This window comes from Oreochromis aureus, linkage group 4 (assembly GCF_013358895.1).
Source record: "Oreochromis aureus strain Israel breed Guangdong linkage group 4, ZZ_aureus, whole genome shotgun sequence".
In the NCBI taxonomy this organism is placed as follows: Eukaryota; Metazoa; Chordata; class Actinopteri; order Cichliformes; family Cichlidae; genus Oreochromis; species Oreochromis aureus.
Genome location: NC_052945.1, coordinates 22,298,605 through 22,315,610, shown reverse-complemented (window position 1 = coordinate 22,315,610; position 17,006 = coordinate 22,298,605). Strand labels below are relative to the sequence as shown.

At 39.4% G+C, this 17,006-nt stretch overlaps 2 gene segments (V, D, J or C); both read left to right on the top strand.

Annotated features, from left to right (window-relative positions):
• Positions 1 to 4,507: 4,507 nt before the first annotated feature.
• On the top strand, positions 4,508 to 6,089 carry LOC116318869. The segment is given in 3 exon segments: positions 4,508 to 4,550; positions 4,631 to 4,853; positions 5,987 to 6,089. Coding segments are annotated over 3 exon segments (369 nt in total).
• A 5,689-nt stretch (positions 6,090 to 11,778) lies between these two features.
• On the top strand, positions 11,779 to 12,496 carry LOC116318865. The segment is given in 2 exon segments: positions 11,779 to 11,879; positions 11,984 to 12,496. Coding segments are annotated over 2 exon segments (366 nt in total).
• Positions 12,497 to 17,006: the final 4,510 nt, after the last annotated feature.

Genomic DNA, 17,006 nt, shown 5'->3' with positions numbered 1-17,006 from the left:
CAGTGATTAAAAGGCCTGGAGACTCCCACAGACTGACCTGTACATACTCAGGGTTCAGTGGTAATATTAATGGTGCTTGGATCAGACAGGCTGCTGGAAAAGGACTGGAGTGGATTGCTGTTATCTGGCATGACAGTAGTGGCAGCTTCTACTCTCAGTCATTCAGAGGCCGGTTTACCATCTCCAGAGACAACAGCAGAAAGCAGGTGTATCTGCAGATGAACAGCTTGACAACTGAGGATTCTGCTGTTTATTATTGTGCTCGAGAGTCACAGTGATACAAGAGGAAGAAACTCTGTACAAAAACTCAGCAGTTTGTTTTCTGCCTTTCACGGTCACGTAAATTAAATACAACATAGCAATCATACTCCGTAAAAATACTTAAAAACACAATAAAACTACCTTATTGTAAAAATAATTTTGCAAAGCTGTCATGTTTATACGTATTTATGGCTGTGAAGAATAAAGGGACATGTGTAAATCTATGTAAATAATCTTACAATTTTCATCCTTCTTCTAAATGATGTTTTTCACCCTAATATACGAGTTCTTTTGAACATCATCAATGTAATTTTTTTAATCCCCTTATATATTCTTGTTTGTTTAAGACAAACAAACTGTGAGCAATAAATTGCACAAAAATGCTGGATGTACACATTGACTGGTCCTTATATAACACTTTTCTCCTCTGCTTGAACACTTAAAGTGGACTAGACTACATTATTATTTCTAGGTCAGTAAAGCACCCCTCTGACAGCCAAACATATCTGTTCTCTGATTGTATTGTTAAATTTGTGATTGATATGACATTGACCAATAGGCTCAAAGGAAGAAAAACCGGGTCAAAATTCGTACTTGCAAGTTGAAACTCACACACAACCAGGGAACTTGAGCGCAGCGTTTTATACGTAGTTTTTTCTTTGTATCTGTAATCAGACCTTAACAAAAAAAAAAAAAAATTAACTTGTGTAAATATTTTTTACAAACACAAATTCTCATCTATAGATGCACAAACAGATATTTTGGTTTACAAGGTTACAAAACTCAGTTCACCACTACACATTTGATTTACAAGTACAAAATATTTATGACCACAATTTGAGCCCATAGAGAAGCTCCCATCAGATCAGCATCAACATGTTCTGTGGAGTGGCTGCTGCTGGAACCTCTGAATCTCACTGAACAGAAACACTGACAACTGGATTACGGCACACTGAATGTAACTGTTCTTACATTTATATTGTGAAGTTTAAACCGCTGCACAGCCAACACAACAATAGCAACACACACTTATTCAACTGCAGGATAAAGATTTCACACATTGTAGCACAATGAATGCATCAATGTGAAGAAAAAACATTACAATAGCTGCTAATGTTTGAATTAGAATCATTCAAGCAAGCTTGCACAGTGAGTCGGCATTTATCCAGCTCACAAAGACTTAAACCACCAACAATATAACTGTTACTTTAGCCGGCAATGTTTGTTCAGTGAGTAACAAATAATTCATTAAAATGGTCAACATAATGCACTACATGTGTCCGGTTAATTAGCCATCACCAGTTTGTCAGTCTGCATCTGGAAGTCTCAGTTCCTCATGGTACCTTCATACCCACCTGCTATGAAGACTTGCTCCCATCAGATCACCTTCAGTACCAAATGTTCTCTGCATCTCTACTGATGCTGCTGCTGGAAAACTGGAAAACCATTAGGAGAATGAACAAAAACACGGTGAATGGAACAACCATGGAAGGATTTCAGATAAAAACAATAAGAAATGTACTTTATACATTATAGAAACAGAAGAATATTATGTTTAGAAACAATAAAAATAAAAAAAATGGCATTGAACAAATATGCTGCATAAATGTTAGCAGGATAAAATGAAATGAGTCATAATAGGTTGGATAGAATAAGCATAAAATAGAAAATACTCATTCTGTTGGTCTAATTTCTGTGATATTCAGTTTAATTAAATATTTATTTATGGCTCATTCATTTAGAACAGAGCTCCGTGACAGACTGGTCACTCACCCAGGGCGTACCTGCTCTTTCTCTATGACCCCAAGTTAGAAAAGTAGTTAAAACATTAAACAAAAACAAAACAACAAAAAAATCTCATTTTTTGTTTTTTAACCTTGTATTATTAATCACATTATAAAAATTAACTTCTGTGTTCCAGATATTGTTTTTTCAGAAGAAGATGATATGAGGCTGAACTCACTGTTATACTTTGTCATAAATGCGTGTCTGTCTGTGTGCTGGACCTTTAGATTTATCCACATTGCTGTCAGCTTCTCTGATCACTGTATCAGTTTTTGCAGCTGTGTTCATCAAACTTTGCCACAGCATATCTAATGACGGGAAATAGTACTGCTAATATCTATATGCAATTATTGGAAAATGGATATTAAAATATTTGAAAGTTTAAAATGTGCAAAAAAACACATTTGCTGCAGGAAGCAAACACACTGTAGATTTATAACTAAAACCAATACTGAAAAAAGGGATATTCAATGCAACATTTGTTGAGTCGCAAATTTTAGAGATGGTTCAACCACTCTAGGTTAGAATAAAATCAAAAACACAAAAATCACAGGAGAAGAGCAGAGTTCTATGCCAGTTGTTTTATTGAACAATTAAGTTCAGCAAAACACTGGAAAAAGCAAGAAGCTCCCCCGGGGTGTTTGCTGTAAGCACATGCAGATCAGAAAGCAACACAACACAGACAACAGCAGACAAAAACTACCCAGTGCATATCGAACTCATCTTATATAGGGTCTGTGATCCCCCCTCCTGCCGTTGGGTACCCTTTCATCCTTTGTTCTTTCTTTTCATCTTCCACTGGTGATCCATAACTTTCTGACCCCATAACTTCTCAAGAACCAGTCGTACATCCATCATTGAATTGAGACCTTTTGTCAGCTTTCTGGCCAAAGTAAGTCCGAAAGTCTGCAAAACAGCAGTTAACAGTTAATCAATTTGACAATTTTGTCAGGTGCGCATGCCAGATGTAAACTACTATCTATGCTAAGTAAGGGTTTTTCTCGCCTTCCGGCGGCTGAGGCTAGAACCTGAATCCCTGGTGCATGCCCAGCGGGGCCAGGTTTACTTGCTGTATACGCATTGAAAGGTCAGGACACAACGTGGGACGGTACAGATAAACGCAGATGAACGCCGAGAAAGGGTCCTATGTGCATACTTTACCAGTGCCAAGCTGAATAACCCTATGTGTGGACTGGTCACCGCTGGCCATAACACAAACAGAGGTTACTTATTGATCCTAATTATTACATTTTCAAACAGTATTGATAAGCATGTGTTCATACAACAAGTGGCACAAACTTTTTCATTAATAGATATGTTTGACCTAAATATATGATTTGTGTGTTTTGAACATGCAGGTTAAATGCTTAACACAGTGACTCAACTATATAAAACACTCCATTGTAAGTGCGCATAGTATATATGAGTATATATGATTACACAGAATTTATGTGAGTAATTATTATTACATGTCTAGTGTATACATGTATGTATGTCATAATAAAATCCACAACACATTTTCTTTTTAGGCATTTGAATAAAATTTAAGCCACACACTTCTCCCTAGTAAAATCCAGGTGGCGGACTTCTGTCCTCTTGATTTGAAACCCTTCGTTCACACCTTCACTTTCAAGATGATGCTTAGACTGTCTGTCCTGCTGACAGTTGTCCGTCTGCACTGTTGTGATACATAAATTATTATTTTTTTAATTAGATCATTTGTTTAAATTGTTTTTTTCTTCCTGATTTTCACTGATCTGTTTTTTCTTCTGGTTGTTCAGCAGGTTTGAATGGTCAGGCTTTGGAGTCCATTCCCTCCACTCCAGTGTTTTAAAAGCCCCAAGAAGCCCTCAGTCTTTCCTGTACAGGAACCGGTTTTTTGCAGTCTTTGATTTTCTGTTTAACTTATTGTCAAAAATGTTAGAAAACATTTTTACATTACAATATAAACATTGAAAATACTGAAATGGGACATAAATGAGTCATATTTAATATCTAATTGGATTTGCTGCTGAGCAGGACAAATATCAGCATGATGATATGAGCAAACTCATTATTAAATCTTTTATCATTTGTTTAAACAACAAGTACTTCTGAAGTATTCTGTCTCACCAGTTCATAAAGGGGACTAAAAGGAGCTGTTAAATGCATCAAACTCACCAGTTGGACACTTTATGCTAATCACTGTTAGGTTTCAGATCTTTCCCAACAAAACAACTGACTGCAAAATATGAACATTGCTGCATGAAAGCAGTGCAGTAAATGAGCATCAGTAATTTTCTATTAATTATGCTGAAACTCTTTACTACTTAATGCCACAGTGTGATCTGTTTTCTCTTCTCTATCAGCATCCATCTGGATACAAATCAAACTTCCTCACAGGCTGATATAAAGTCTGATATCATGCTGTCAGTCACAGAAGAAGATGAGAAGCTCCCATCAGATCATCTTGAGCACCAACATGTTCTCTGTAGCTCTTCTGCTGCTGTTGACTGCTGGATCCTGTGAGTCTCACTGAACACAAACACTATGATCACAGCACACTGATTGTTACTGTTACTACATTAAACATGTTTCTCCACAGGTGTGAAGTGTGAACAGCTGACACAGCCAGCCTCTGTGATTGTGCAGCCAGGTCAGCGTCTGACCATCACCTGTCAGGTCTCTTATTCTATGGGCAGCTACTACACAGCTTGGATCCGACAGCCTGCAGGGAAAGGACTGGAGTGGATTGGGGTGAAACGTACTGGGGACTCTCACTATAAAGATTCACTAAAGAACACATTCAGCATTGACTTAGACCAGGGGTCGGCAACCCGCGGCTCCGGAGCCGCATGCGGCTCTTTAGTCCTTATAGTGCGGCTCCACGTGGTTTGGGAAAATAAATTAGAAGTATTTCGCTGAAGTGTATTTTATTTATGTTAGTTCTTTTAAACTTGTAGTTCTAAATTGGAAGATTATTGTGATATTGAAATATAAATATAAAATTATATTCTATTATTTTTTCCTCGCTCAATATAAGCGTCACACTCGCGGAAGCCGGTATTCCCGCCGAAACACCGTCCATTTATCGAGACTTTCAACCCCGGGTAGGCCAATTATGGATCTTCGGATCCACATTATGTCAGCAGCTGCACCGTGAACTATGTTAAAGACAAACACTGCTCACGCCTCACAGACGACAGATGACAGCTTACAGTCCTGCGTAAACTGACTTCGCACAGCACCGATTAGCAGACGCTGTGCGCAGAGGTTCAGGAGCAGAAGTCCCATTGTAAACATACCACGGCAGACCCGACGATGTTTGCATGAACGCGCTTTTCACACGCGGTTGCTGTACGCATACAGCCGGCTGTAGCTTCGCAGCTCACAGCCCGACACACACCACCAACACAACAGCACAGATAGCGCAGACTTTACGGCGGCAAGGCGTGATTGCGGGTGCCGCTCAGGTGCGTCCGCCTTCCCTGCAGCGGCGCTGCAGACCACGCCCCCGCCGCACAATTAACCAGGTAAAATACATATTTAGGCAGAATTTTGCAAATATCTATTTTCAATTTTTCAGCAGCATAGAGCTTTTTTTTAACCAATTATTTTTTAAAAGTCAGGTCAAGGCTCCAAAAGCCCAAAGGAGATATAAGGGAGGCGGCTCACAACAGTTTTTGTTTGCTACATGGATCATTTTAGTTCAGCTGGGTGTCTTTGCTTTTGTTATATTTCTTTAAGAGTTCAAAATGTGTTGATTACATAAATAAAATGTAATTTTCTCTGTAGCACTTCATGGATTTCATAAGCAGCACACCTTAGTTGTTCACACAAAGGTACAAAAAACAATATATATACAGTGTTATCTTCATTTTAGATGTCAAAAAGTATTTGCGGCTCCCAGTGTTTTCTTTTGCGTGGAAACCGGGTCCAAGTGGCTCTTTGGGTGTAAAAGGTTGCAGACCCCTGACTTAGACACTTCAAGCAAGACAGTAACTTTAAATGGACAGAATATGCAGCCTGAAGACACTGCTGTGTATTACTGTGCCAGAGAGTGACAGTAAGGGAAAACATCAACAGACTTGAACAAAAAACCCTCAGTGCATGCACACATTTGTAACATGAAGCCACCAGAGGAGGCGCTCTAAGACCAATAATGAATTTAAGGTATATTTAAGGAAAAAAAGGGGGAAAGGTTGTTAAGGGGTCGCTATTCTTGATAGAGGGAGTGTTAGACAGAAATATTAATCGCAGCAGTTCAGCACCAGTTTACCATCTCCAGAGAAAACAGCAGAAAGCAGCTGAATCTGCAGATGACATCAGAGGATTCTGCTGTTTATTGTTGCCAGTGACACGGAGATACTATATCAAGAGAAGGGTTTGCTTTGCCTCCACCCTCATCTACACTTTCACAGAAATACAGCTTCAATAGTTTTTTAAGCTGTAGAGAGATTTTTTTAAAGCTCTGTGGTCTGCTACATCATAATGTCAAGATCAAATAATCTAATTATATAGTCTTGTTTTTGCTTGTCTGTGGGCAAACACCCCATCGTCCTCATTCTGTCAGTGGTGTTTGGTTGCCTTTTAATTGTTTTTTAACTGAAAAACCATTTTTGATATTCACCATGCTGAAGATTAGTTTTATTAGAGTTTAGTTTTGTATTATCAAGTTTTGGATGCCTCGTAAAATGTTTAATGATCTGGTTCCTGTTTTTAATCAACAGCTGATGTTGTAGTGAATCCACTTCCATCAAGATGAGCTTTAACGGTAAAGAGACATAAAGTAGCTATTGTTAATTACTGTATTACTTTATGGAGCACACATTTAATAATGAACAAATGGTAAACTGGGGATTTTTCTCTTTATTATTGTGGTCAATCTGAAAGTCTAAAAATAATAATATATAAGGACTGGCTTTCAGCAGTGTCAGTGCTGCATATATCAGCCCTGGAGATTTTGGTTGGTGATTAAATTTTGAAGACAATTTTTTCTTTACTAAGTAAAAAAACAATAATAATTATTTGTGAATTTATGAGATTTGCTTTTTTTTTTTTTTTAAATATAAGTGGTGTGCAGATGTTTGTATGAGATGAAGTTTCTCTTTAAGGAGGAGTTTATGCAAATTCAGATTTTTACACATGTGTTGCCAAATATAACAAAGGGAGATTTTCATGACTGTAGACTGAGCAGAGAGACATGACTATTACAATGAAGTGTCCTGAGTTTACCTTTGTTTTTCTGATAGTGTCAGTTTACTGGGCTGGTAAGGACAGCACATTTCTTCTGCAAACATTATGAAATGTTTGATATAAAGAAGCTAATTATGTTTTTGTCTGTAGGTACTGAGGGTCAAACACTGACTGAGTCTGAATCAGTGATTAAAAGGCCTGGAGACTCCCACAGACTGACCTGTACATACTCAGGGTTCAGCAGTGATATTCATGGTGCTTGGGTCAGACAGGCTGCTGGAAAAGGACTGGAGTGGATTGCTTGGATCTACTATGATGGTAGTGACATCTACTACTCTCAGTCATTCAGAGGTCGGTTTACCATCTCCAGAGACAACAGCAGAAAGCAGGTGTATCTGCAGATGAACAGCTTGACGACTGAGGATTCAGCTGTTTATTATTGTGCCACAGAGCCACAGTATCACAAACCATCAGCAGAGCTGAACAAAAACCTCTCAGTGCCTGAACAGATATAACATGAAACCACCAGAGGAGGAGCTCTAAGATAACTGATTATTATTTAACTGAAAGAAATGGAACAAATGCAAGTAAGATGGGTTGCTATTCTTGATAGAGATAGTGGTTGAGCAAATGCAAATTCTGATACATAGTCTGATACATATGTCAAAGTCAACTTTATTTGTCAATTCTGCCACATGTACAGGACATACAGAGAATAGAAATTTCTTTACTCTCAAACCCAAATGAACATTTAAATATAAGAGAGTGATTAAAAATGCAAGTAAAATAATTAAAAAGTAAAAATTTAAATAAATACAGTACAATTTTACATATAACAAAAAAAAAAAAAAAAAAAAGCTATACAATATACAATATACAATATTCAGGTAAGGGTAAATGACATTGAGTGTAAACCAGGCAAGGTAGTGCAAATAGGCAAATAGTGCAAATGGAGATTTGGTAATGTACGGTAGGAGATAGTGTAACAACAAAGTCTTGTGAGGTAATGGCAGTCCAATGCTCCACAAAGTGACTAATAACTGGTGCAGGCCAGTGAGTGAGTCAGAGAGTGTGTGTGTGTGTGTGTGTGTGTGTGTGTGTGTGTGTGTGTGTGTGTGTGTGTGTGTGTGACAGAGTTCAGTGAGACCGTGGAGGAGAGAGGGGAGAGGGGGCAGAATCGGGAGGGAGTTAAGCTTCCTGACAGCCTGATGGATGAAGCTGTCCTTCAGTCTGCTGGTCCTGGCCTGGAGACTCCGCAGTCTCCTCCCTGACGGCAGCAGCTTGAAGAAGCTTTGCATTGGGTGCGTGGGATCAGCCGCTATGCAAAGGGCTTTTTTAGTGAGACGGGTGCTGTAAATGTCCTGGAGGGAGGGGAGAGAGACACCAATTATCCTCTCTGCATCTCTCACTATCCGTTGGAGGGTTCTATGACAGGACGCATTGCAGGCTCCAAACCACACAGTGATGCAGCTCGACAGGATGCTCTCGATGGTGCCTCTGTAGAAAGTGTACATGATGGGGGCTGGTGCTCCTGCTCTTCTTAGTTTGCGGAGAAAGAAGAGATGCTGCTGTGATTTCTTGGCCAGTGCTGTGGTGTTGTACGTCCAGGAGAGATCCTCTGTGATGTGCACACCCAAGAACTTAGTGCTGCTCACTCTCTCCACAGACGCTCCGTCAATGGTCAGAGGAGCATGTTGGGTGTGCATTCTCCTGAAGTCCACAACAATCTCCTTCGTCTTCTCCACATTCAGAGAGAGATTGTTGTCAACACACCACGTGGCCAGGCGTCTCACCTCACTTCTGTAGTCGGTCTCATCCCTGTTGCTAATGAGACCCACCACCGTTGTGTCGTCCGCAAACTTGATGAAGAGGTTGGAGCTGTATGATGGAGTGCAGTCATGGGTCAGCAGAGTGAAGAGGAGGGGCTCAGCACACATCCCTGCAGGGGCCCCGTGTTTAAAATGATGGTGCTGGATGTATTACTGCCGACCCGTACTGCTTGAGGTCTTCCGGTGAGGAAATCCAACAGCCAGTTGCACAGAGAGGTGTTAAGCCCCAACTGGACCAGTTTTTGAGTGAGCTGTTGGGGGATTATAGTGTTGAATGCTGAACTGAAATCTATGAACAGCATTCGAACATATGAGTCTTTTTTGTCCAGGTGTGTGAGTGCTGAGTGGAGTGCAGTGGAGATGGCATCATCGATTGAGCGGTCGGGCCGATACGCAAACTGGAAGGGATCCAGGGAGGGGGGCAGGACAGTCTTGATGTGTTGCATGACTAGTCGTTCGAAGCACTTCATCAGGATGGGAGTAAGTGCAACAGGACGGTAGTCATTAAAGCAGGAGGGAGATGACTTTTTTGGAACCGGAATGATTGTGGTGGCTTTAAAACATGTGGGGACGACAGCCTGGATAAGTGATATATTGAAGATGTCTGTGAAGACATCAGTGAGTTCCACTGCACAGTCTCTCAGTACACGACCAGGAATGTTGTCAGGACCCGGAGCTTTACGTGCATTGATCCTGCTGAGGGATCTCCTCACGCTGTCCGGGGACAGAGTCATCACCTGGTCACCAGGAGGGGGTGGGGTCTTCTGTGCAGTGGTGCTGTTTTGGACTTCAAAGCGAGCAAAGAAAGTGTTCAGCTCGTTCAGCAGGGGGATAGTGCTATCACAGGTCTGTGGTGGGGGCTTGTAATCTGTGATGGTCTGAATGCCCCGCCACAGGCTCCGTGAGTCTCTGCTGTCTTTGAAGTGATGAGATATTTTCCTGGAGTACTGTCTCTTAGCCTCTCTGATACCATGGGAAAGGTTGGCCCTAGCTGTCCTCAGGCTCGCCTCGTCTCCATCTCTGAAGGCAACATTCCGAGCTTTCAGCAGCCTGTAGACCTCTCCTGTCATCCATGGTTTTTGATTGGCCCGGACAGTTATGGTTTTCATGACTGTTACATCCTCAGTACACTTGTTGATGTAGGCAGTAACAGTCTCTGCGTACTCCTGGAGGTCAGTGGTGTTGTTATAGGTGGCAGCCTGCTTAAACATGTTCCAGTCTGTGATGTTAAAACAGTCCTGTAAAGCCTCTGAAGCCCCTTCTGGCCACACTTGTATCCGCTTACGAACCGGTTTGGTGACTTTAACGAGCGGTCTGTAAGCAGGCATTAGCATGACAGTGATATGGTCTGAGGCGCCGAGGTAGGGGAGGGGAAAAGCTTTGTAAGCTCCTCTCCTTATGTATTATGTAAGTATAACACTGGGACTACAGCACTGTAGACTGGACACAGAGACATGACTTTTACAGTGAACTATTCTGGGTTTATTTTTGTTTTTCCTGTCCTGTCAGTTTATTGAGCCGTTAAGGACAAAGTATTCTTTTGCAAACATTATGACTTGACAGGAATTTATATTCTTGAAAAAGAAGCTAATTATTTGTTTAACAGGTATTTAATTTCTATTAAGTTTTTCCACTTAATACAAGATAAATGTGATTAAAAAAGTGAAAAAACTATACATTCATGCATACATGTTAGTAACTCAACATAAGCGGTTGTTTAGTCATGGGTAAGATGACCTGCAGAAGTTCAAACTGAGCATCAGAATGTGGAGGAAAGATGACTGAATGTGGCATGGTTGTTAGTGGCAGACAGGCTGGTCTGAGTGTTTAGAAACTTTTGATCTGCCATCAATGTCCTGAAAAAGAGAAAATATCCAGTGAGTGGCAGGAGAAAAGTCTTGAGGTCAGGCCTTTTCAGATCAGAGGAGAATGGGCAGACAGGTTTGAGCCGAAATCAACAGTAACTCAACAGTGGAAGCAGGTAGGGGTTCTCTGACGTTTTTGTTCCAACAGTTTTCTCATGTTTTGTGGCTAGTTGGCAGCTCAGCCACTGTATTTTGTTTTCTGATAGACAGACTGTGCTCAGTTTGTTTTTAGCTAGAAAGGGGGGTTTCGTTTGTTGTTTTGGCCTTGGAGACCCTGACGCACAGAACTTCCCTATATTTTATTTTGGCCCTAATTGGTTCGTTTGGTTAATTGTGAAATAAACAGTGTTTTACTGACATCAACTTTGTGGCAGTTAATAGTTCTCTTTTCAGTTTCTGTCACACCCCACTCCAGATAAAACCTTTCTTTTAAGTGGGGTGGAACACTTCACCTAATTAGATAAACACAGCTGATCTTGTGCTTTAAATGAGTTAAGAACTGACTGTATTACAATAAAGAATCAAGAAAAAATGAAATTGTTTTGACTCACATGTTTTTAAACATTTACATGACATTTATATAGTGCATATATTTATCCCTAAGACATCAGATTAAATGCTTATTTATTCAGCTGTGTCATTAACATGAAAGCTACATGGAAAATGTGAATTGTCTGATTTCCTTGTTTTCAATGAAGCATAATAAAAATCTTTTATTACACTACATAATGAATCAGATAATATGCTACAAATAAAGTACAACTTATAAATTATAAGAGATGCCAACACAAGAGCCCCTCCCTCTCCATAATATCCTGATGCAAATCTTCACTGTGTGCAGTGTACTTCTGTGCTGCTCACTTGTTTTGTGCTGTGTGTTGATTCTTGGAGCAGCAGTGAAGAATCTCTAGACTCACAATGACACAAACACTCACTCTGCTGCTGGTTGCTTCTTTGCTTCACTGTGAGTTCTTCTGCTTCTTTGTTTAATATTTTTCCATGAAACAACGAGTGCTATAAGAACATTTTGCAGATGTCTGTCTCACTGGTTCCTTTTTAACTCCTCAGGTGTTACAGGTCAGAGTATGGAGTCCATTCCTTCCAGTCCTGTAGTGAAACGGCCTGGGGAGACTCTCAGTCTCTCCTGCAGAGGATCTGGTTTCAGTTTTGGCAGCTATGCTATGAACTGGATAAGACAAAAGCCAGGAAAAGCACTGGAATGGATGGGAATTGGCTACTCAGATTCCAGCAGCAACAAATACGTGAGCAGTTTGAGTGGACGAATCGAAATCACCAAAGACACCAGCAACAGCATGGTACATCTGAGACTTTCCAGCCTAAAGCCAGAGGACTCTGCTGTGTATTACTGTGCCAAACACACACAGTGATTTAAGTAATGAGAGAGGCTTTACAAAAACCTTCAACCATACAGTTTCACAGGAACCTACAGGGGGCAGTAGATGATCAAGAATATGATGTTCAACTAACTGTCACAATAACACCTGTGATTCTACCATCTGTGAATACATATTAGTAAAATGCACAGAATCTACAAACATGTTATGGTAACAATGAAAAACAATGTGAAAAATAAAATTCATAAACTTTTAACCACAATTTTAAGAAGAAAAAAACAGTAATGAAAATATAGGATGTGTAGAAAAATAAATACTTTCACTACTTTTCACATGAACATATCATAATGTTTTAGTTAATTCTCTTTAAATTCTGAGTTAATGCCTTTAAACTTATTCTGAGTTAAACTGGTGAAACCCTTGTTGAAAGATAAAACGCTAAAAAAGACGAGTCAGAAAGGACAATGAAGCAGAAACAAAGAAACATGAAGAGAAACATGGTACGTAAATAAATGAATTTATAATAAATGAATTTATAAATAAATAAATACTTTACTCTTTATTTTAAAATTCCACTTTGGGGTAAAGTCAGGAAAATCAGAAAATACTAAAAGAAGGAAACACTGATTTTAGTATTTAGTAAAGAAATAATTTTCTTTCTTTTTCTTACCAGATACAGTGTTTCAATGCAATTTTTATTTTTAATGAGTGATCAAATCCTGATGAGTAAAACATGAATGAACATACATATTACTTGTATAAATGTTTATTTGGTTAGCTTGAACATTTCTTTAGTTAAATTGATTGATGATGAGGAGGAGCTGATGCAAACTCAGACTGCTTCCATCTTTGAATATGTGCTGCAGAATATAAAAACAGACCTGACAAGATTAACCTGCATCACTGAAGACCGGCAGAAAAATGGCTTTGATGATAAATTCTCATGAGTTTATGGTTGTTTTTCTTCTCTTGTCAATTTACAGGCCTGGTAAGAACAGCTTAAAAAAAGCTTAAGATAAATGTTTTAATTACACAAGATAATTCTGGTTGACTGTCTGTAACAAGGGTCAAATCCTGACTGAGTCTGAGGCGGTAGTAAAAAGGCCTGGAGGACCTGTACATACTCAGGGTGCAGTAGCCACCAGAGGAACAAAGAAAAAAAGCATTTAAACTGCATTTCAATCCAAAATAGAGAAAAAAAATGGCCAAAATTGGACAGACATAAAAATAAAGTGTTATTTTAAGTACTTCAAGTGCATTTTCAAAACGGTATTGTCTTTAAAAAATAATAATAAAAAATTTAACATAAAGTGCAGTTTTTCTTCTTAAAAAATAAAGGAAAAACATAAAAGGTTATTTGACCAGCTTCACCTTTAACTCTGAGTAACCTTAGCCAAAATTATTTTGTGCATTAGGCTAAAACAGTGTGATTATCAAACATTTAAGTGCATAAAATAACAAACCCATTGGACTCACAATACCTCCATGCTTATTTACTGTCCGTCTCTTTCAGCCAGTTACTTAGACAAACTAGCCTGTTCACATTTTCAGAGCTAAAGGCAGCTCTGTTTTTCGTTACTATGTGACCTGCAAGTGAGAACAGTCTCTCACATGAGACAGAAGTGGCAGGACTAATCAAATACTTGCAGGCCAGGACAGACAGCTGTGGGTGGGTCAGTGCTCGAGTGGACCACCACTGCAGTCAGTCTCACTGATGGTGGATTCTGCTCTGTACAAACTCAGGGCCCTGCTAAAAATTTCTTCCTCATCTGAATCTGTGTAGTGGTCTACAGTTCAGAGCAATCCATTTGGCGAGAGAATTTTTAAGTTTGTCCAATGTTGACTTACTAATTTTGATCCTGAAGCCAGTCAATTCTTCAAGTTTGGCTGCCGACACCTTTTGTTGGTACTCGAACTGCTAGCTCTAACAGCTCCCACAGGTTCTGTGCTCGCTGCAACATCTATTGCATTTAGATGGTACCGTAAGGTCAAAGTGCTTCGGTGGTGTGCAAACTCCTTTTTGCACAGTTTGTACAAAACCATGCTTTAATCAAAGCTTCCGTCGGGAAGTCTTTTGAAATGAAATTTGCCTCCGATCAGTCCTAGCAACACTCTTTCTTCTTATTAGCTGTGTCCCAATTCAAGGGCCGCATCCTTCGGAGGACCGGGCGTTTGCGGTCTACGTGGGCCGGGTCCTCCGAAGACCGAGAAGGCCGTAAGTGTGAGGCTGTGGAATGGGACCATCTAGCCTTCTGATGTGCGTCACCACTGTGTCGATAGCCGGCTGCTCCTCGCTATCTAAAATATAACAGGACACTGGAGTAAATTCTTTACCATCTCACACTTCTGTTTAATCAGTTTTCTGTTTGACGTTTATTCAGCCATGTGAAAACTATAAATTTAATCTCAGCCAAACCGATTTACTCAGGAACAAATAAACCACTGAAAAACACTGAAAAAAGTTATCTAAGTGACTTTCACTAATCATGTTTAACCTGAGTAGCGAAAGACTGCAAAGGGTCTGAAAACAATGTGCTGGTAGTCCGATGTTCTTGCCGGCTCTAGTGTGCCCTGACCATCCGGTCAGTGATCAAGCTGGTGGGGTGACAGACGTCTCCGAAAACCTCAGAGCACTTTTGTACATATGTGATGTCTCGATAAACCGAGCAGATATTTAAAGTTTACACACCTGAAAATATGTTAGAAGTTCATTTTGTGACCCAGAAAGATTAATACTTCAAACTCTTTAGCTGTGTTGAAAAGTATTTTTTTTATTATTATACAAATATTATGAATAATAATTTAATTAATAAAGTATTGAAAAGAGTAATAAGAGTAATATTAAAAGTAAGTAGCTGCCGCCATTGTTGGAAACTGTAACTGGCTGGGCCGCGCTATGAATTCTGGGCTAGGGTGGGCCCAAAAGAATACACCCGACTCATCCCTCAAATTCATATTAATATTCATGAATATTTGGTTCATTTTTTTTAAACTGTTCTGGTAAGGATGATACGTTTACTTTCACTGGTGAAAGGACAGAATATTTAAGCAACAGCTCTTGTTTGTGAAACTTTTTCAGAGATGCCATCAACATGATGACGCTCCCACACTGTATTATTAATTTCATAGAACATGTGTTTAATGATTATTACATATGGAAAGTTTTACTAATGTATCAGAAATTCATGCATTTTGAGAGAAACTTATTATCTATTATGTCATAAATAATAAACAAAATTTGTGGATTTATAAGATTTACCTGACTAATATAAGTGATGTGCAGAGGTTTGTGTGACATGACATGTGTTCCTCTTTGAGGAGAAGAAACTGATGCAAATTCAGAGTTTTACATAAATGTTGCCAAATATAACACAAGGACTACATGGTTGATGACTGTAGACTGAGCAGAGAGACATGACTATTACAATGAAGTGTCCTGAGTTTACCTTTGTTTTTCTCATAGTGTCAGTTTACTGGGCTGGTAAGGACAGCACATTTTTTCTGCAAACATTATGAAATGTTTGAAATAAAGAAGCTAATTTTCTTTTTGTCTGTAGGTACTGAGGGTCAAACACTGACTCAGTCTGAATCAGTGATTAAAAGGACTGGAGAATCCCACAGACTGACCTGTACATACTCAGGATTCAGTGATAATATTCATGCTGCTTGGGTCAGACAGGCTGCTGGAAAGCGACCGGAGTGGGTTGCTTGGATCCACTCTAATGGTAATGAGATCCACTACTCTCAGTCAGTCAGAGGCCGCTTCACCATCTCCAGAGACAACAGCAGAAAGCAGTTGTATCTGCAGATGAACAGCTTGACGACTGAGGATTCAGCTGTTTATTATTGTGCCCAAGAGCCACAGTATCACAAACCATCAACAGAGCTGAACAAAAACCTCTCAGTGCCTGAACAGTTATAACATGAAACTACCAGAGGAGGAGCTCTAAGATAACTGATTATTATTCAAGGGAAAGAAATGATAGAGGTAGCGGTTGAGCAAATGCAAATTCTGATACATAGACTTATACTTATGGGTTATGTAATTATAACACTGGGACTATGTGGTGGATTTACAGCACTCCAGATTGGACAGAGAGACATGACTTTTACAATGAACAGTTCTGGATTTGTGTTTGTTTTTCCTATCCTGTCAGTTTATTGGGCTGGTAAGGACATTCTTTTGCTATCATTATGAATTTATATGCTTGAAATAAGTAGCTAATTAGTTGTTTATCAGGTACTGAGGGTCAAACACTAACTCAGTCTGAATCAGTGGTTAAAAGGCCACAGACTGATCTGTACATACTCAGGGTTCAGTAATTATAGTAATGTTTGGATCAGACAGATTGCTTGAAAAGGACTAGTGGATTGCTTAAATTGCTTATGATAGTAGTAGCATCCACTGCTCTCAGTCATTCAGAGGACGGTTTAACATATCCAGAGACAACTCTTCTGTCACTGGCCCACCTTCTCAGAAGAGGAAGCAATGCCGTAAAAAAATTCAAAAACACAGACACAAAAAACACAACACATTTAGAGAAATAAACTGCACTTTGACATCATCAACACGCTGAAAGAAACAATACAAGTGCAAAGGCATGAAAAACACCTAGGATCAGAGGAGTAACCATTTTGATGATACTTTGTTCGTAATTACATGTAGTTTATGTAACCCAAGTACACCTTACTACTCTAGGTTAGGGGAGAAGCTGGATATGTGTAAAAATAATCAA